General features: G+C 45.8%; 1 protein-coding gene across 2 annotated transcripts in view; it reads right to left on the minus strand.

Moving 5' to 3' along the window:
• The window catches only part of PRKG1 (protein kinase cGMP-dependent 1), a 467,683-nt gene that overhangs the window by 440,301 nt on the left and 6,874 nt on the right, over positions 1-20,508 (minus strand). The window contains exon 2 of one of the 2 annotated variants that reach the window (XM_083843686.1): positions 16,383-16,427. The exons of the other annotated variant lie outside the window; for it this stretch is intronic. Coding sequence (XP_083699812.1) covers positions 16,383-16,399 — 17 coding nt within the window. The 5' untranslated portion in view covers positions 16,400-16,427. The remainder of the gene's footprint in view (positions 1-16,382; positions 16,428-20,508) is intronic. 2 annotated transcript variants of the gene reach the window in all.

A 20,508-nucleotide genomic window follows, 5' to 3' on the forward strand; every position in this document is an offset into this window, starting at 1 on the left:
GCATGGGAGAGGAATACGAGAGATCCAGACAGTGCTTATGGGGTTGGTTTGTTTTGCTTTAGTGTTGCACGCTGGTGCTTGGCTGAGTCCAAAGTCCCAGCTTTCACCCTGCAGATGGTCTTTATAAAATTAAACAAAAATAAAAAAGAACGGACAAGGAATTACAACTACTCCCTGTTCAACACTGCTGTTTGAAAGGGCCTGGATTCTGCTCATAAATCTGGTGTGAGGCTCTGCAGGTTCGTCGACATACTTGGTACCTTCTGCATTTTTCAAGATGCGCGTGTGGAAAAAAATAGGGTTATGTAAAATGCTTCAGCTCCCATTCTACTTGCCATATATGCACCAGACACAAAAGCAAAGTTCCCTGATTGTTTTCATGGGTTGCCACCACGCTTTAAGTTCAGACAGCGTGGTTTTTTTTTTTGTGTGTGTAGCTCTTCCATTTCAACCTTCCATAATTCACTGGGAGCAAAAATACCAAATACCTTCTGAACATTTCCATTTTAAAGATGGACGGTGTTAAATGGATGCACATGTGCTGCCTACAAACTAGAAATCAATGATAAATAAAAAAATAATAGCATCGAGCCAACATGCTTAAAGTTTTATTGTTTTCCTCCCTACAGAAGCAGTGCAGACTGGTGGACGAGGGAGACGCGATACAGTTAGCTGAAGCCCACCAGGATTCAAGAGAACAGCAGCCCTGGGGGAAATTTGTGCATAATTTCTCGATGACAAGCAGTAAAGCCACATTACTCAGTTCCTATTAGAGGTGCACAGCCTGCAACTGAGACAACATTACAGAGATAAGAAAGGATCTGGAGAAAAACATGAGAAATTATGGGGAATAAAACTGGCAAGGAATTTATCAAGTATATGTAAAGGGAATATTTATTTACAGGTGGAAGGTAGGTTTTCAGAAGACCTACAGGTCTGTGACTATAACCAGCAGCTGTAAATCTGTGGCCAGTCTTCCCCAGCTGACGGATGAGGCTGAAGCAACCCAAAGGGTTTCGCAAGCTGCCAGCCAAGGTGTGCCACCTGAAGGCAGCAGCCAGCTGCCTACTTTCGGCTGCTTGCTGCTCTCCCAAGGAACCCATCAGGTAAGTGCTACTGCCCCGCTCCAAAAAAATTAAATCCTCCCGTCCTGCTCCTCTCGACTTAATGTTCCCAACAAAAAAAAAAAATCTCAGACTCTCAAAGCAGCTGTTTTGTCTTCTTGATCCCGTGAATGGAAAGAAATGGCTCTAAGGAGAAGAATGGCAGGAATGCACCAACTGGCTCCGTTTCGGGAGGACGGGGTGAGGCTGCTTGCGGTTTGTTAAGGGAGCCTGTGGCAACCACCATCCCAAAGCCTGCTCCTGACCCGGCCGCTGCAATGCCGTGCCTTGCCTCGCACATGAACGCGGGAAGCCAAAAAACAGCATCTGCAGGCGGCGTTCAACCCGTCCCGAAACATTGCGCCGGGCCCACTGGTGGGAATCACAGGCAAAACGTGCAAAACGTGGCCACGTCTTCTGTGCCCCTCCCCAAATGGGCTCCCATGTTCTCACAACGCTGCCTCTCTGCACAGCTCCCAGGTTTTAATAGCTTTGCTTCTAAACCTTTCAAGGATCATCTGTCACCAAATGCACCCACTCAGCTGCCATCTTCCAAGCTAAAAACATATTTGAAAGCTCTCGATTCTGCAAACACCTCCCAGGGCTCGCCAATCAAAGCTCAGGTACTGAGCGGGATTGCTGACAAGCAAATGTCACCTTGCTGCCGCCAGCCAGGGCAGCGCGCAAGGAGAAGCTGGAGATGCATCGCTGAGTACATGCATAAACATTTTCCTCCTCCTAGCAGCGTTTTTGTTTTCTCCTGCCTAATCCACTCCAACCCTTTCCTTACTCCTTTCCCAAAATATCGGCTCCCCTGTCTGTAGTGGAGGGTGAGGAGAGAGATGGCAAGACATGGGGTGTCCAAGGGCTCTGGACACAGCTCCCTGCCACTCACATTTTTGAACACACTCCTTTTTTGCCTTCCCTCCTCACCAGGGCACAGTTGGCCATTCTTTTTGCCTTTTGCCCCAAACAGAGTGTCTTCAGCACCTCCTTCTGGGGCCGTGGTACCCTGGAGGTTTGCAAGGGAGAGCTGGACAATAATTCACCCCTGAACGATGAGGATGAGGCTGGACCTATTTCCTCAAAGCAGCCTCGCCAAAACCAAGGAGCCCTTGTGTTCCTCCCCACCACAGCAACGGAGATACCCAGAGCCAGCACTCTTGCAGTGAGCGCTGTCTCTTAAACCCCATTGAGTACAAAGTGCTGGAAGCGCATCGACATCTCAACCAGATTATCTCAAGGTTTTTCCTTTAGTATGTAGATTTTTTCTACTATCAGCAAGAAGCACTGAGAAGTAGCTCTTGTGAAGAGCATGCAACAACCGCTCCAGCCTTCTCTAGGAAATCCTCCCAGTGTAAGGATCATTTGGAGCAGATAAAGTGCATGACAGAAAATACTCCCAAGGTCTATTAACAATACAAAAAGTGCACACTGCAGAGACAAGAAAAAATAATAGCACACTGTACTGTAATTGGTAATATGTTTAGCTTTTTATATCACATTGGGGCATACTTAATAACACAAAAATGAATGCTTGTGTCATGCAAGGCAAAAGGATGAGCCATGATGAGTGTATAACAGCACTGCATTACCTGTGCAACACGGAGGAGCAGTTTCAGCTCTTCCTCCCCTTGCATGCAAACACATGTGCCAGAATCTTGCTTTTTCCTTCCATTGGAGCAACCACAAGAGGTTCTTCCGGCTTCCTCCCCTCAGCTAAGTCCCCTGTCCACACCTGCCTGCCTCTGTGTCTGCAGGAACCACAGACCCTCTGCCCTCCAGAAAACATCCAACGTGCTTTGGCTTAAAGGTGTCTTTCTGAGCCACGACGGACAGAAAGATGGATTTTCAACGGCTTGCCCCATCAGATGACCACAGTGGTGGCAGGAGGTGTTCAGTGCCGCCTGCAAGTCCTTGCAGGGTAGCAAGGGCCACCAGGGGCTTCTTCTCACGTGAAGCCTGTGGGGCTGAGCTCTCTCCAGGACAGAGCAGACACATTTTCCATGTGCCCAAGACAGGAGCCGCAAGTAGTAGCGGGTGAGGAGCACTGGTCCCTTCAGGACAGCTTTTCCCCCCGCCAGGAAGGGCTGCACCGCCCGGCGAGGCCAGCACAATGCCCCATGGGCTGGATCCAGCCAGGAGCAGCTTCAAAATGATTCAGCTGCCTTAAGAAGTCCCTTCAGGCTTGCGTTAAGCAGCAACTTGTTCCAAAAACTGCCAAAGTAAATACTTAGTGCTGTTTTGCAGTTACCACAATTAGACACTGACTATGCCCCTGCTTTTCTTAGCAGTCCCAGCGCACTGACTATGTAGAGCAAAAGGAGCATTTAGGCAAGGAGAGTCATGGAAATGCAGTTTTCTTTTGCTTGCAGCCTTAAGCTACCAGCAAATGAACCCAGGGACCAATTAAACTAAATGCAAGGAAGCAGATCTAGTCTTGGAGCCACGATATACATGATATAAAGGAGGTGAAGTTTGTAGAAAACATCAACTCAGCTGACATAGTTGGAAAAACAGACTGATTCTGTTTTCACACACGCATCTGTGAGACTGGGGGAAGCTGCAGCCTTTGAAGGAAGATGGGAGCAGAGCATCAGATCTGATCCCACTGATTTGGGACAGCCCACACTCAGTGGCCATTTTATCTTCGCTTTTCCCCCGCGTGCCATCTCGCTGTCACAGCAAAGGGGCAGGAGTGCTCAGTGACTCATCCCTCGCCCAGCCCTTGCACCAAGCAGCGCGGGGTCACCGCCAAAGGACAGAAATAACTCTGTCGGATCACAGACTGGGACAGCATCCTGAAGCCCTACACGTCACTCGGTCACCAAACGGTCAATGTGGAGGCTACCAAAAGTTTCCCAAGCCTCACTTTTCAGAGGCAAGACCCTTAAAGAGCCGCTGACCCAGCCAGAAACCCTACAGCTGCCCAACATATGCCCCGTGCCACTTTCATGTTAAGTTGCTTCAGAAGGGCACTTAGGCAGAAAACAAATCTGACCGATCCAAGCAACCAGGTGCTCAGGGGGGCATCACACATCTGGGGTCGGATCCTGTCTTCCTGCATTCATTCCTCTGCTCCTACTGACCTTTTCAGTGTGAGAGCATATCTTTGTTTCTCTTTGTATAGACCGTGTTGGGCTCTGACTGGCAACAACAGCTTCTCACGGCACATTTGGGAGTAGGATTTTTGGAACTGGCATTCAGTGGTGTGCTGGTAAATACTTGGGTTGATCAGCAGTGATGTTTGTCTTGTAAGTCAACCTGCAATGCCTGGTATACTTGTAAAACCCCTCTGCAAAAACTCAGCTAGGGGCATCATCTTTCAGCATCCAGCCACATTTTCCATTGCCACAGACCTCCTCCTCCTTCTCACTGACTTCTCAATCACAGTTCTCTGGCTGCAAGAGGACGAGAGCAGAGTACTTGTGAAGGCATAAACAGCAAGACACTTGCTTACTCCCCCCCAAAAAAAATATTTTAAACTACAGCAGCTCATTTCTATGGCCTAATTTTGAAGCTGCTTGACACTATTTCTTAATTTCCCGGGGCAAACTCCTTGCCTGCCCCAGGCACTGGCAATCCAGGTGCTCCCTCTCATTGCCCCTTTGGACCCGGAGCATTTCTTCTCTCTTTTCACCATAACGCGCCACTTGCCTACCATAATTGCTGTGGTTCTTTGAGCTGATTTATCCTACCTTCAAAACAATTCATTTATATCTGAAATTGGATTATAAATAAACATGGATTACTCTACCGCCAGTATGAAAATAACCAGTGCGTTGTTATCATTATCTTATGGTGAACGCATTGTGAACAAGTGCACTGTCTCTTTATATAATCAAATTAATTCCTCTGCTTATTAGAAAGTATTATGTGGATGTTTCAGGTATTAATAACAATAAACATGAAACATTTTAAATCTGTATTTTATGCAGCTGGACAGACTGGTGTTTCTTAAACGTAGGCAGGCAACTTAAATTTTTTTAGAAACAGATTCATGCTAGAATTTATTCTGAAGTCTTTTTCTAACACCAGCTCATCCTGGGCATATTTTACTGAAAAACCACTTTTATTCAAGTATCTGCTTCTGTCCACAATTCTTAGCTTGCAGAATACATTTCCAAAAAGGCTTTGTAGTCCACGTTGATCCCCTGGTCATTTAAGGCTCCGAATAAATGGCCATATCCCACAGAGGACCCGGCTTGTTAAGATACCAAGGAAACATTCATGAATCATCCAGGCAGAATCTGCAAACAGGGGCTCATGTTGGGTTTCACAAAGGTTTTACAGCGCTCCACTGACTTCCACAGCTATTTCTTATTTATGCTTGGGAAAACTTCATCAGGTTGGGCTCTCTGAGTGTGTAAAAATGTTTATGCTCACAGCTTTCTCTCTGTCACAGTCTGCTCGAACTGATTGCTCTACTCATCAGAGCATTAGAGGCCATCAACGCCTGATTTTCTCCGCACTGCCAACATCCCTCGATTGACTGCCCTGCTGCCTTGGGCGCATCAGGGGATGGGCAGCGCTTTTCTCACCCGCACAGTGCCCGCTTCGGATCACGCTTCAACCCGTGGGCAAGGTGCGGGGCTCCGGCCTTGCTCTCACTGCCTGGACACCACCGTGCAGAAGCCACAGCTCCTGTGCTTGCTCTGGGCGAGCCGGGCTGGGCAAACCCAGGGCTTCCAGCCCCTGTATGTCCCGTGCTTCTGCTCTCTGCAACGAGAGTGCAAATTCACAAACAGCTTGAAAATCCCCCTGCTCCTTTACAGGTAAATACGTGTTTTTTGTTTTTGTTTTTTTTTTCCTTTTTTTTTTTTTCCTCTCCTCTTTCTCACGTAAAAGACAGGACTGTCAGTAAAACAGCAGTTTTCAGCTCGTGATTTGGGCATGACGTAGTGTGAAGCACCGTGCGCCCTCGCCCTGCTCGGTGGGTGTTTGGCCCCGCTCTGTTCCCTTACATGGCCTGCAGCTCTGCCAGGCACAGCATTCTCCACATTCTTCTTTTTCCCCCCCGCTTTTTAAATCTCATTTCTTTTAGGAGGAGAGAGCACAGCAGACAAGGAGTAATGCCGCCCTCTACTGCCCTACTCCCGGCTCCAGGGGTACAGCTACGCTCACACCAGATACCTGGGGAATCATCACCAAACAAAAAAGTCAACCAAATATAGCGTTGGAGCTAAAATATGCCTGGATTTTTATTTTTTTATTTTTAAAAAGGGGGGGGGGAAGGGAGGGAGGGTGTCTGACACAGAAGTATTGATCAAACAACATATCAATGGGAATTGAAAACTAATATATTGCATTTCTCAGCAAGAAGATAGGATTCACACTAGAAGTTTTTAACAAGTTTGCTACTACAACTGTAAAGAAATGACCATATGGTATATTAAGGAGCTTATTTATATAAAACAGGACTCTTACATAAACTGTAGCACACTCTCTCTGTATGTCGCTTACAGGAGTCAAACTCCCAGCCTTCTCTAGCCTGAATATTCAGTTTACCTGAAGGTCAAACCCAAAACTCTTTCAGAGGCATGGTAACTCTGCCTGAGAGCCCTGCAGACCACACCTCACATTTTAGGTGGGTTTGATTTACCACTCCTGTATGCATTCCCCTTAAAGAGGCACAGAAGATTGACTTGTTGCAAGTTTGGATCAATGATTTGATTCACTAATAGGCCTTATATGTGAGCCTTTAGGAGCTCATCAATTCGCACCAATTCCTGGCTCTCAGCTCAAAACCCGATACACATCGCCACTAAGACAACATGCAACAATTCTGGGCATGTGCCGAAAATTCAGCGTGCATAAACCTAACCATCTCCATCTTTTAGCATTAGCAGAGGAATGTAACTGCAAAACATGACCGATTTGAAAAAGGAAGACATTTCTTTGTTGATATAACAATTTTGTACCTAGCCTCATTTCTTAAGATTTTTTAATGATTTGTTTTTCAGAAGTCTGAATCTTTTCATTTTCCCTTTTTATTTCCTAGTAAACATAAAACAACTCGTGCTAATACCACTACACATACCCCTGCAATTGCTATTAATCCATCACCTAAAAAAAACAAACAAAAAAAACCTTCCTTCCCAAACTCCGCAGATGTAAAGAGAAAGTTAAACTTTGCAAGGAAATCTTATTTAAAAAACATTAATGTAATTTCCAGACGGAATTGGTATTGACTGGGCAGCAGAAAAGCAAATGCTGAGCAGAGAGGACTAAATTATGGGGAAAGAATCAATACAGGAGCCCAACTAGAATGGAAGATTTAAATAGATGTTTTTTCCCCCCTCAAGCTTTTATCTGTTTTGTAGGGGACACTCAGGAGACAGGGAAAATAATGTTTTTAAGAGGCAGATCAAAACCGATCAGATTAGGAGATTCAGGGAAATAAATTTATCCTCAGGCCAAAACCGTGCAGAACCCAATTCTTTGGTTGGCCAAGCGAGGTCAGCCCAGATTATAGCCAAGAGTAAGTAACAGCATGTCCCAGCTCAGGTTGTAGACTGAGGCAATACATTTTACTAGTCCAGCTAATGATGCTGAAAGAAAGAGGCATGATATTGAGGCTAAGCCACAAAATATCTTTACAAAATAAGCCACAAGACATCTACCAGGAGATGAAGTTGGATATGTGCACCCTACGTCTGACACACAGCCTGTGACTGAGCACAGTTCTGCAACCTGTGCTCTTTCAAAGAAAGAAGCAGCCATTGTCAGACCACAAACAGATTTTGCTCCTCGATTCCTACATCCTGAGCTGGATTCGAAATATCTCCGCAGAATCTCCATGAACCCACATACAAAGGGGGAGCAGGAACTGCACCAGTCATCTCTTCACAACACAACCTCGTCTCAAATAACGGTCTTATGCAATCATGAATGGAAAAGAACTCATTTTTCACCTCACCTGCTGCTTCTCCTCTTGTTTTATTAAGAGGCATTACTTGCAATTACCCCAGATATGCTAATAATATCTGCATGCTGAAGCATCTTATTGAAAAGTTGCACCAAGACCTTTAGAGCTATAGCAGGTTTTAAGGTTCTCAATAGAGATCTCATCACCTTGATGAGAGGGAAAACCCAGAACAGAGTAAGTGCCAAGCCTTTCCAATTTATCTTGGGAAACCGAAAGGATTTCTTCCATTTTTCTCTCACTGGCCCATTTTAGCAGCATTCTTCCAATTCCTGACCATTTCCAGTTCTAAAATCTCAACTAACACTAATTTGTTGAACCCAAAGTTTTACATTAATGCAGTGTTCTCCCTTTTAAACTACTAAATGATGTCTTCTCTTTACTGGAAAAGTCTTTTACTGCATATTTGGGTTTTGCTGCCCACTGAGCGGCATGCAGTTACTTACACATGCTTGCAAAACTAAATCTTCGTACATCATTATTAGGACTTTGCCCATGTTGCTAACGGATTTAAAATAATGCTTTAATTAATACTTTTTCCCCCTACCTGTCTACCTGTTCAGTGATGCATAGGAAAGAAACAGTAAAGTGTGCAGAGGTTGGGACAGGGCATCTGGTGGACAATTTCTTGCACTGTGCTACTAATACTTGGAGATGGCTGCAAGTTCTTGCAGAGAGCAGTGATTAAAGCTTAAAAAGAGAACGTACCTGTTTCCACCCCACAAAGGAAAAATGGCCAGCTGACCATGTGAACACAAATCCTATCAAACGTGAGAGTGCACCTCGTCTGTTGATGACTCAAACCACACCATTTAACCCATATTTTTTTTTTAACTGTAACTGTAGTTTATACCAGTGTGGCTTATTTCTGTTCCTAAAAATGTAAAGCAGCCTAAAACGTGAACAAATTGCAGCCCCTGCTAGCTGCACGCTTTATGGGTTATTTAACATAATTACTCATTCTTATCCTGGTCAGCTTGCTAAATTCATGTACTGTATTTCCAGCATGAATAATTTAGCAGGTATTAATTATTTATACCTCACAGCCCCTTCAAAGGAGCTGCTGGGAGCCCACACCAGGCAGCAGGGCCAAGTGTGGCACCGCCTCGTCCGGCCCCAGCCCAGGGCTTACAGGAGGGAAGCGGAAAGGTTGCACTTAGCCACCAAAAAGGGTCATGCATTAAATCTCCCTACATCCAGCGCTTGATTTATAGGTGATGCCAGGCAGTTCAAAGGAGCCAGAAAAATTGCATCTCCCTGCCAAGCGCCTTTTTTTTTTTTCCTCTTCTTCTTTTATCTAGTCAATACAATGCATTTTAAGGGACAAGGTTGCAAACCAGCAGACATCACCTCCCCCCTAACGTGTAACCACCTTCTCTTGCAGAAAACAGTACCTGGCACTCAAAGTGCTGGCTTCCCCTGGGGGAAGACCACACAGCCACGAAACAGTCTTCAGAGCACCCAGGAAAGGGAGCTGTGTTAACAGTGCATGCCCACAGCTTTATCCCCACTTTTCGGCGTAAACGTACAGTTGGGCACTCAGGGACAACATGCAGATTTGTGACTCTTCATGAGGGCTACAGGACCCAAGGCTTGCCTCTGCATCCCTTAACGCATCTCCTGCTTCTGCCTCTCCACCTCCTGGTGCTGGGGCGGGGGCCGTGGCACAGTGAAGCAATGCACTACATCATAGGGACACCACAATGTGGAGGGAGTGTCAGCATTAAAGGGCATTTTTTGGCATGCCGGGTAAAGGCATTACGAGGGCCAAAAGTCCAGAACTGGAAGACAGGCAAATTCAAATAAAAATGAGGCCCCCCGCTCCTCCCGCTGAGCAGATTTAAGTTTTAAAAGCCCCAAACCAGCTAGCTTTTTCCTGCCCAAACATATTAATTCATGAATCTTCCCTCTCACTCTTGTCTTGGGGTCTTGCTGGCATGGGGAACATCGCTGCCATCCCACGGCTCCTCCATTCACGGCCGTGCTCCTCCCGCCACCGCGGAAAACATTCCTACGGCTGCTCCTGGGGGTTTGGCAGCTTTGGCCCAGGAATCCTTCCCCAGGGTTCGACTGATAAAAATACCAGTGTCTGAACAGTGCAGCCTTTCAATCTCGCCCAGTCCCCCCGGGCCAATGCAACCTCTGCTTGCATCTGTGGAGCTCCTCGGAGGTCGATGTGGTTACCCAGACGTACCTGAGGGCACTGCCGGCTATGTACTTTACCTTATTCAAACCATCTGCTTAAAGGTTTCTGGTCTATGAGCCCTTTTATGAGAGCAGAGGGTGGGGATGCAGGTCTGAAAGCACTTCTTATTCCCGGGAAGGCTTGGGGTCTGAGCAGCCCTCAAGCTTTTCCCTCGGCAACGACCTCCCTCTGCTCGCCGGCAACTGAAGCGTTATATTTTTGATCGCTTTTAACCACTTCCCAGCATTAAGCTAAGAATCATCCTCTGCACAGCACCTCCTCCACCGGGACCCCGAGGGATGACCTGGATGGTACTGAGGTTGCCTTGGGGGGTAACCTGAAGTCCAGGCACGAGCCTGTCATGGCCTTAACCATAACGCACGCTGCATCGTATGGCAGATGGCACCGAAACAATCCACGTGTGTTTAACCTCCGGGAGCGAAGGACTGCTCGGCCACCTCTGCCTGCGTTCCAGAGCTGACCCTGTCTCTTCACTGGGCCTGTTCAGCAGCATTCAGCCAGCACCAAGAGCGTAACCCAACCCGGCAGCCCCTAATGTATGTGATGCTCATCCTCAGCACACTACGGATAACACCACTTCGCCCCTATGAATGCACACGAACATCGCCGTGTCCCTGCACTTCCAGCTGCCCTGTTCTCCCACAGCTCCCTTCCCTCCCGTAACAGCTTGTGGATGGAGAGGAGATGGCAGAGCTGCCACCTTGCCATCCTCAGCCTCACACCTGGCTTCTTCAGTGCCCTGCCCGCTGTCCTTCCGCACCGTGGGACCGAGCCTTTCTTCCTTGGGCTACCAACTGCTCCACCAAGCTCATCTGAGCAATAGAAATTTGGGACCAATGGCAGCATGAGAAGGCAGAACCATCGCGGCTTTCCAGACCTTTCACTGTGAGGCCAGGAGCAATTTGGGTTTTCAGAGCTCAGCCCCCATTTCAAGGTGCTTCCAGCAGCCCCAGGGAAGCATCAATACAGAGAAACGCTCTGTAGGCACTTTCTTCCCTCTGCCCCTGTCAGATGCTGTCTGTCTGTCCTCTGTCACTGAGCAGTGCCACAGCAAAACCTTCAGCTCTCCTTTGGCTGCAAAGCCAGGTCCTTACACAGGGGCACACTGCTGTTTGAAGGCACAAGTTCCTGCTTTAGCCACTGTTTTCAGCTCAGACAATGGCATTCTTAGAACTAGAGTTATGCTTGCGAACTGCTTCAAAGTCCCAAACACTGTCCCTTTGCCACACATTGCTTCTGGTCACTGGGCTTTTTATTTTTTTATTTTTTTTTGGATCTACAGTTTCTTGAGGCTACCAGCTGCAGACCTCCCAGCCCATGAACAACGTCCATGTGAACACATGCCATCCAGTTACCTGCTCAAAAACAGGGATACTTCTACCCGCCAGCACAGTGTGCTGGCACTGGCAAGGAAAAAGAGCTTGTTTAAATCAGAGCTGCTGAACACAGCTACAACAGATCTAAACCTCTTCGCCATAACCTCCCAGCTCTTTTTCGGTCTCAGCTGCCACCTTCTTGTCTTGCTGCTCGAACAAAGCCAGCTCTGCTGGAGCCTGTGGCACAACCTCTGCCAGTGATTAGTCTTATTTTGGAGGTTCTGGCAACGTGAGTCCAGAACCCACCTGCACCACATCTCACTTCCAGCCTGCATTTTCATGTGGTGCTTTTAAATGAGAAGTATACTGGGAAAGAAAAATCCGTATTTAACCTCCTGTATTGGTTAAAGATCAATAAACTGTCATTTACTTTAACGTGCCAGGACCTACTTTATAAACTGATAAACACAGTAATTACTATCTGCTGAATATATCTTTAAACTTATACAAGTGAAAGCTGTACCTGTACAGGCAAAAAGTGAGAGACCACCTACAGGTTTTAAAGATCAACTGAGAATAGGATGACATTTCACTTCTTTGGGAACACTTGACTGTAGTGAAAGCAGTGCCTAAGCAGGTGAAATTGGGTCATAATTATCCCATTAGCATTGTGTGGGCCTGAAGGCTACACAAGGTAATGCCCGGAAAATGTCTCCTACACACTGGGAAATCATTACCTCTGTGGTTTCATTAGTGGAGTATTAGGCTCAGGCAGCTTCTGAGGCAAACAGATGCTCGAGCAGCAGAAACAGGCTGAAACCACGACTTGACTGTTCCCGCACACCCAGTGCTCAGAGCTGCCTTTTGCCAGTGCAAGCAGGGAGGGGAAGGGTCATAATGTGACTGCAGGAGGAGAGAGGACCAGGAGACATCCCATGAGGCCAAAGCCACCCTTGTGTTCTTAGTGTGGCAACTGCAAACAGCATAACCTGAAGAGCTACATAGGCCAGAGACACATCTATGTGCTGACATAGAATATATATATATATATATATGTATGGGGGTAGTGTGTAAGTGTGTGTATATATATATATATATTTACTGCCTGTAGCCCCATTTCTAGAACAACAAAGTCCACCTACTGCAAGAGAGCTGTGCCAATCTTGATGGTCTCCACATGGAAGACCACTTGTGCCTATGGCACCAGATACCTTAGACAAAGAAGAAAATTGTTAAAATGAGAGAGAAAGGAGAGCTTTTGCAGAACGAAATTGTAAAGTTAGCGTGGCTTTGCCAAGACACCATGGGCCAGAGAGAATAGCCTCCTGCCCACCTAAGCACAGCCTGGTTATAAACACTGGAATTGCACAAATTCCATTTAATTCACACAATTGAAGGGGGGCAGGAAAAGTCAGGATGTTAAACTCTGCGGTCATGGCTTCCTTAAGAAGGCAAAATACCGTTATTTGGCAAGTCCCTGGAAAATCCCTGGAAAACAAAATGATCTTACAGGTCAGTGTCTTAACAGACAAAACACAGAGTGGGACATAGCCTGTGGACAGCCAGATTACCGCAAAATGGAGTGGATCAGGTCTTAATACGCTGGGATTTCAAATTTTTTTTTTTGGGGGGGGGGGGGGGGGGGGGTGAGGCGGGGAGGCAGACCTCGAGGTCTTCTCTACTGATGATCTTCAGCAAGTTTTGAAGCACCAAGAAACACTCTGGATGGCCGGAGGAAAGCAAGCACTCCACGAATATTTTTAGACAGCAAATAGAATTGCACAGATAATTGTTTTGGCTTGACATTGATCCTGGACACCCTTCAGGATATGCGATTCTCCATTTAACTGAGGAAGAAATTAAAGCAATATAATGTATATGGCTGTATGGAAAATAGATCTTATGAAGCCAACTAGAGGGTTTTGTTAAACTGCCTGCAAATTGGGTCGAAAAAGCTTTCACAGCAATGTAACATAATTAAGACAGACGTAAACAGACTTACAAACGCAAACTTGTTGAGCATGTCTTAGCTGCCAGTGGCTTTTATCCCAGCAGAGGGGAGGTTAAAAGCAATGAGCCGCCGTCCAGAAAGCGTGAGAACGGGCAGCTTGTCCAGCAAGCAGTGGCGTCAGGATTTAACAGCAGCACCATGAAGTTAGACGAATCGAGGCTTAAAACACGGAACAAATGTTTAAGGCAGAGCAATTAGGGTAATTCATCTTTCCAACAAGCTGCAAGGGATCACGGTGCTTTCTCAGCCACTAGCAAACTTTTTAACCACACACAGAGGATTTTTTTGTTGTCATTATTATTATTATTTAAGACAGAAATGCACTAGGCAGAACAAAACCTCCAAAAAGGCTAATGGCCCATCTCCTGCAAATCAGGCTAGATGATCACAGCCAGCCTCACTGGCCTTATAACATAACCACTTGTGAAAACTGAAGTAATTTTCATTCATTCTGCTGCCATTCGACATCTTCTGGGCACAGTAAAAGGGTTCAAAAGTGAATATAACTGTAATAGTAGAGCCTCTTTCTATAAATCAGGGTTACGCGCTGAATTTACAAATGCTGTCAGTCCAACATCCTGCAGACTTCTCAGTCCGGAAACCCAGACAGAATACAGATGTACGGACTTTATCAGCTCCGTATTATGCCTCACAATGTGAAAATGATTGCATGACGAGTAAATTCAACACCCACGCAAATAACTGCTGCTTCCAGTTCCTAATGAATCACAGGCCCAGGATGGGGTCAGAAGAATATTCATGGTGGGAAAAGGCAGCTCAAATGGACTGTTTCACATGCTTGCCTGGGCAAAAATGATTGCAGAAACACTGGCTGGGGAGATTAATGACATAATTTAAGCAGACAACTAACCAGTACGTTCATGTGATTTTTCTCCCCCTATTTTAACATTTTATTTAGACTTTATTTAAAATCTCTTAAAGAGTTGATTTTTATCAGATTTATATTTAGAACCAGGCTGAAGGAGAAGGAGAAAAAACATTTACTCCAAAAGACTCTGATGTTATGCAGTCAACCAACCTAACATTAAAGGTAGAAATCAGTTTTACCGACACCATTGTACAGGAGTAGCGATAGCAGATTATGGGTCAACCCAGTTAATAAGGCACAAGAGCTAATAATGAGCTGCAGAAGAAGGAGCTGGGCAGCAAACACACAAGTGATTCAACATCTCCTGGATGCAAATAGTCTCTGCAACAAGCTGATTATATTCACTGGGATAGATTTCACCACACAGACATAGAAGATATTAATCAGGCACCAAAATTTCTGTAAGACTGTCCTCCAGTTGACCCCAACACCATTTCCACTTCCCTTTCCCATGCATTTTTCTTCTTCTGCCCCCAAGCACATAGTTCTATGGAGCAAGAAGCTGCTCCAGCAGAAATCCTCATTTCATATCCATAATACCCACACCAGCTTGAGCCATCCTTTCCAGCAACACAGAGGAATGAGCTTCTGCCTGGAGCTGCCACAATCAATCCTGCTCCAGAAGACAAAACATCCACTTTGGCGTATATTTTTTTAAAATAATTATTTTAATGCCGTGGAGGGAAGGGACAAATTGCAAAGTTCAGCCCTCTCTGTTCTACCAAGGCTGCTAGGCAGAAAAGCAAGCCTGGCAGAAGATGCAAAACGTCAGGGTTTCTGCAAGGGAGACCAATTACCCCGGTCCACGTTTCCAAGAGGCAGTCTGATCCTTCCCAGAACTGGGCATCTGATAATAAAAACTGCAGATCAGAGTAAGGCATGGATAGCCTGACTGCCAAAACCCTACGCTAATGCCCCAGCAATGCATTATGCAATGAAGGGGACGTACAGATTTCGCCCTTTACCTCGAGACAGATTTCTTAATGGAGCATGAAAAAAATCAATGTGGGGGGAAGGAACCTTTTATGCTGCTTTGATATTATTTTTTTAGTATTTAGTAGTCCTTTTCTGAAGGACTGAAGTCAGACACAATGCCACCAAGAAGATGGATGGTGTACCATCTACCCGGGCATTCACACACCTTGTGCATTGAAGAAGCAACTCCCTATTGCACCAGGGAGCAAGCTGTGGCAGAGCTTGACTTCATCTTGCCAAAAGCCTTTAAATATTGATAATAAAAAAGAGAGAGATGCACACAGTCCTCAACCGAGCACAAGGCATTTACAGCCAGCCAGGCACCAACGTGTACTCTGCATCTCATCTCTGCAGAGCCCAAAGAGCAAGCTGGAGGCTTGCTTCTGGGCTCCTATGCGAATAGAGGTAGCCTCACAGCTTTTAAGTGGGTGCCCAAAAACAAGGAGAACAGAACAACAAAAAGGTGTGATGATGAATTTTAAGTTATCCTGCAATCCTACTCTATACTGTCACCAGGAGAAGCTGGCAAAGGAAATGTAAAAAAAAGAAACAAAACAGTGCAAAAATAGCTCCCATGGCCTTGAAGAACTCTCCATTTTGGAGCAGTGTCCATAAACTGGCCGAGCACGAGGCTTGGATCAGACACCTTAGGTCTTCCTTCCTGACCCTGCCATCTACCAATGCGCCCATCATGAGCAAGTGATTCACCTTCGCATCTGCACAATGGGTGCAAAGAGACTCACTTCCAAAGGAAAACACCTTCAAACCTACAGTTAAAAATATCCTGTAGCACCTGTGGTGTTTTTCTATAAGGGACTACAAAAATTTTTCCTATAAAAGCTGATCTTGGGATTTTTTCCTCATTGAGGCCAAAATGCTGCCAAAATCTGCCAAAGCTCTCAGAAAGACTTTGTGAAAAGGGCAAACCTAAACCTCACCATGTCCCCGGCCACATACCAGCCTCCAGCTTGCATCCTGTGTCACGTTCCCAGCTCTTCATACCTGCAAGTAAAATGGAAGATTTCATCTGAAATAGAAACTGTCTTGCTGTGCTCCATCAACAAATAGCCTTCATTAGCCCTTATAATCTAATCTGCACCTCACCCTTTCAACTCCGTTGCTGATACTTTTTTTTTAATAATACTTTCCCACTTCCTAAGAGGAACAAGTCTTCCACCAGTCACTGCCCCATGCAAATACTATTACTGATGCTGCTTTCCCTTCATATGAGCTCTGCGGCTCTGTCTGCTCCCCATCATGCTGGTGGCTCCTTTTGGTGGATCTGGAGCCCCACCACAACCTGGTAGTGGTTTGGTCCCATGGGAAAACCTGTGGCCACATTCGGGATTGATTTTGAGCCCCAGAGTGGAGATCTAAATGTTTTTCAACCCTTAGATGCCAAGGAAATGAGCAACATATGTATTTGGGAGTAACTGCACAAAAACAACCAATGCAGAGTAGTTTTGCTGTCCAGTCTATTGTACAATAAAAACAACTCTATTCTCAATGCATTCCTTTTTTTTTTTTTTTCCTCTTTTGCATAACCCATGCATGGCAGTGCTATATCTGCCAATGCGAGCTAAACATTTCTCAGTGCTAGGAATAACACATATATGCATTTAAGTAAAATAAATGCCTCACATAGAAAGCTATGAACTCAAAAGAACAAATATGCCTTTTTTTTTTCTCTGACCCGGTGGTTTTTCTTCAAAAGGCTCTTGCAGGTACCTGAGTTTTCATTGTTTGCAAAGATAACTTGAATGGTCTGAAAGCAGAAGCAGCAAAAAGGAATCTGAAACTGTGGCTACTTTTGCAGGCAATTTCTCCAGGACATCTTCCATCCTGCTGCTCAGCGCAGTGGAAACATTCACATAAATCATATCTGGTTAAGCACACATAATGTACCTCAGAGTCATAAAGCATGTTTTCTTCCCCACTTTCACTGAGCCTGATTATTCATTGTTTCTTCTTTTCTACACCAAAACGAATTCTGGTTTGCTGCTGTCTGCTGTGCTCAGGCTTTGTGTCTCTTCAGGTGCCCGAGGTTTGCCCCTTGTCTCCCGTGGGACAAAACATTCGTTGCCACTGATTCCGACATTGAACGTCAAAATACTAAATCTGTTTTGCAGCCTTAAAACCAAACCAACAAAACCCCTTTTCCACCACGTCGCCTCAATTGCACAGGAAATACACAGCCTGTGTGGAGAACCACCCCCCCCTCCCCGTGCTGGAAAAATTAATTTCGTAACACAAGAGCCACGCATGTTGGGTAAGGTGTCGAATAGGCAGGCAAGTCAAACTCAGCAGAAAGCTGGTGGTTCCTGCTGGCCTTTCTTGGGAGCTCCAGTACAGAGCTGGGAATAAAATCCCTCAGCTGTAGGCTATGGTAGGTGGGATGAAATGTCATGTTGCAGGGAAGCACTGTCCTGCTGTGAGCACAGCTGCAGCTCCTTGCTGGTAGGTGAATGCCATGAATGCATTTCCACCAGATAAATATTAAGACCCAGGTGAGACACTTGAAACCGGAGACTGTAATCTTGAGCAGATAAATATCCCATTATCCTCTTCTAAACAGTGTTATTTCCATTCTATCAGTGATCAAATCAGCAAACAAACCAATGCACATCAGTAAAGTAAAGCTCTCATGCCATTACTGAGCTCCATGTTCTGGTCTTGAAAGGAACTAGAGCTGGGACCTGTGCTAGAAAACTGCCTGTGCCTACAAGATGCGCTTCTCTAGCTAAACCTTGCCTGTTACACGGGAATAGAAGTCTATTGTTTGGTTTTTGCCTGTTTGTTTTTTTAAAGTACAAGGTTTTTTCTGGGCCTGCCAAGGTATTTGAGGAATAGGAAAATATTCTCTTTTAATGGAAAAATTAAAAATCGTCTTTGAGTAATCATAGAATGACTGCTACTTTCTTAACAAAAGACAACAGGAAAAGGGGGGGTTGTCTGCCAGAATAAAATACTCTGTCATTTGATTGTTTCCCAGCTTCCCCTGGATTTCACTTGAATCAGCAGAGCAAAGCTCTCGAGAGCCAAAAGGGAGACCGATTTCAGCTCTGATCCATGGAGCTAGTTCATTACTTTTCTGACCAAAGATCGAAGGACTGCCAGCACACAGCAGCCACAGAACACCGGCGTAAGGCGTACCGAGCTCAGCACGTGCAGCTGTCTCACTCACCTCAGTCCCAGTTTGGTTTCTCTTACTGCAAAGGCCTCCAAACAAAAAGGGAGCTGGCACCTGTGGGTGAAGAAGCGCATCGCTCCCATTGCCAAGGGACTGATGGGCAGCAGGAAGCCACAAGGGCAACAAGCATCATCGACGCCCGTGGCATCGGTGACGTGGTGCATCCAGTCTGCATGCTCGCTGAAGGCATTCTGATGATGAATTAAATTTTAAAGGCTTTTGTAGCCTGTGGAGATGCCACTTCTTGCTGCCCTCCAGTGCTCACTAAAAATAAGCAGTGGCACATAAATACAGTGCTGCATGCACCCTCTCGGTCCTTCTCTATGGCATTGGTGGAGCTGTCCTTGATTTAAATACCTAGTGACCATCCCATTGCTCTTCAGGGACCACCTCCATGTGAGCAGAACAGAAAAGGATTTGCAGAAAGAAGGGGGCAAATCGTTGCGTGGGGAGGCAGCAGAAAATGGGCCAGGGCTGTGCAGAAAGGGATTTCCACGCTCTGTTTTCTTCCCCCACCACAGGGACATCACGAGCAGAAAGGAGGGATTCGCAGGCTTCGTCTCTGAAGGGCAAGACATGGCTTTAATGTAATGCAAGAAAACAAAACACCTTAAATCTTAAAATCTTCATTCTAATCCTCAATGCCATGCTCAGTGCCTTGAGCATGTGCTGCATTCATCTTCCAGGAGCTATGCCATATTATTTATCTGTGGCTTTCTTCCTCCAGTCATCTTCTCAGTCACCACTGCCCTCCAGTGATAAGTGCTGGGAGATGAAAAGCAAAAAAGCCTTGGCGTACCCTTGGAGACACAGCCTTGTTGCTGCCAACACTTCCCTGTGTGTCTGCCAGAATAAAGCAGCTTCCCAGCTATTTTACCAAAAATCCTCCCTGCCATGCCACAGCCTGCGCTGCATCCCGGTTGTGACTGCAGCAACAACCCCCACCCAGCTGGGATCTGCTTCCCACAGAACTGAAAAAAATAAAAAATAAGAAGGGGGTGTTTTACACCCCAGCCATAAAGGGATTGCATCTGTGGGAGTATGCTCAACACTTCGGGGCCATGGGACAAAGCTCCCCTCTAATGGCTGCAGAGCTGCTTTGGAAAACAGAGTTAGCCACCCTGCTTGCTCCTTCATGGCTTTTCTTGGCGCCACCTTTCCAAATTGCACCAGATGTAAGCCTTCTGCACCTCATGCTCACCGTATTCCCACAATATTCCCCCCAGCAAACAGATTTATTTTCTTCTGGATTCCAGAAGTGCCTGTGCTAGTGATCAGTACGCCTCAAAAACACCAGCGTGCATTTCTACAACTGCCCCAAAGCACCTCCCGAAGCTGTGGACTTCAGCAAGAGGGGAGATGTGACATATTTACTCCTTCTGGCTTTTTTTTTGATAGGCAAATTCTTTGGTAATCCACAAACTCCCCTTCTGGCCTTACTCAAAGCAGCACAAAATCTCTCTCTCTGCACCACAGTCACCTCCAAAACTCCTTCAAAGTACTACAAATATCCCAGTTGGAAAACACCCTTCAGGATGTCTTTTTTCAAGTTTCTTAAATTTTACCTTCCAGCTACACCCACTGATTCCAGCTACTGAAGTTGCATTTTGGCTTACAGCTACAAAGACATCAACCACACACGCAAACTTCAGCATACACGTGAAGTCATTTAGAGGGTTTGGCTGTAGTTCTTTGGGATCTCAGCACATTACCTGCTCAAGAAATTATCTCCAGTTACAATTCCCAATTTCATATACTGCGGGATATATAATACAGAGCAGGGATGAGCAAATACTCATCTGGGGGCACTTCTCTGCGTGTGAAACATTAAGGAGTTCGAAGAAATTAAACAGTGACAATATTACAGGCAGACACATAAATAGAAGGTAGAAT

This window comes from Anser anser, assembly GCF_964211835.1.
Source record: "Anser anser genome assembly, chromosome: 7".
Classification (NCBI taxonomy): Eukaryota; Metazoa; Chordata; class Aves; order Anseriformes; family Anatidae; genus Anser; species Anser anser.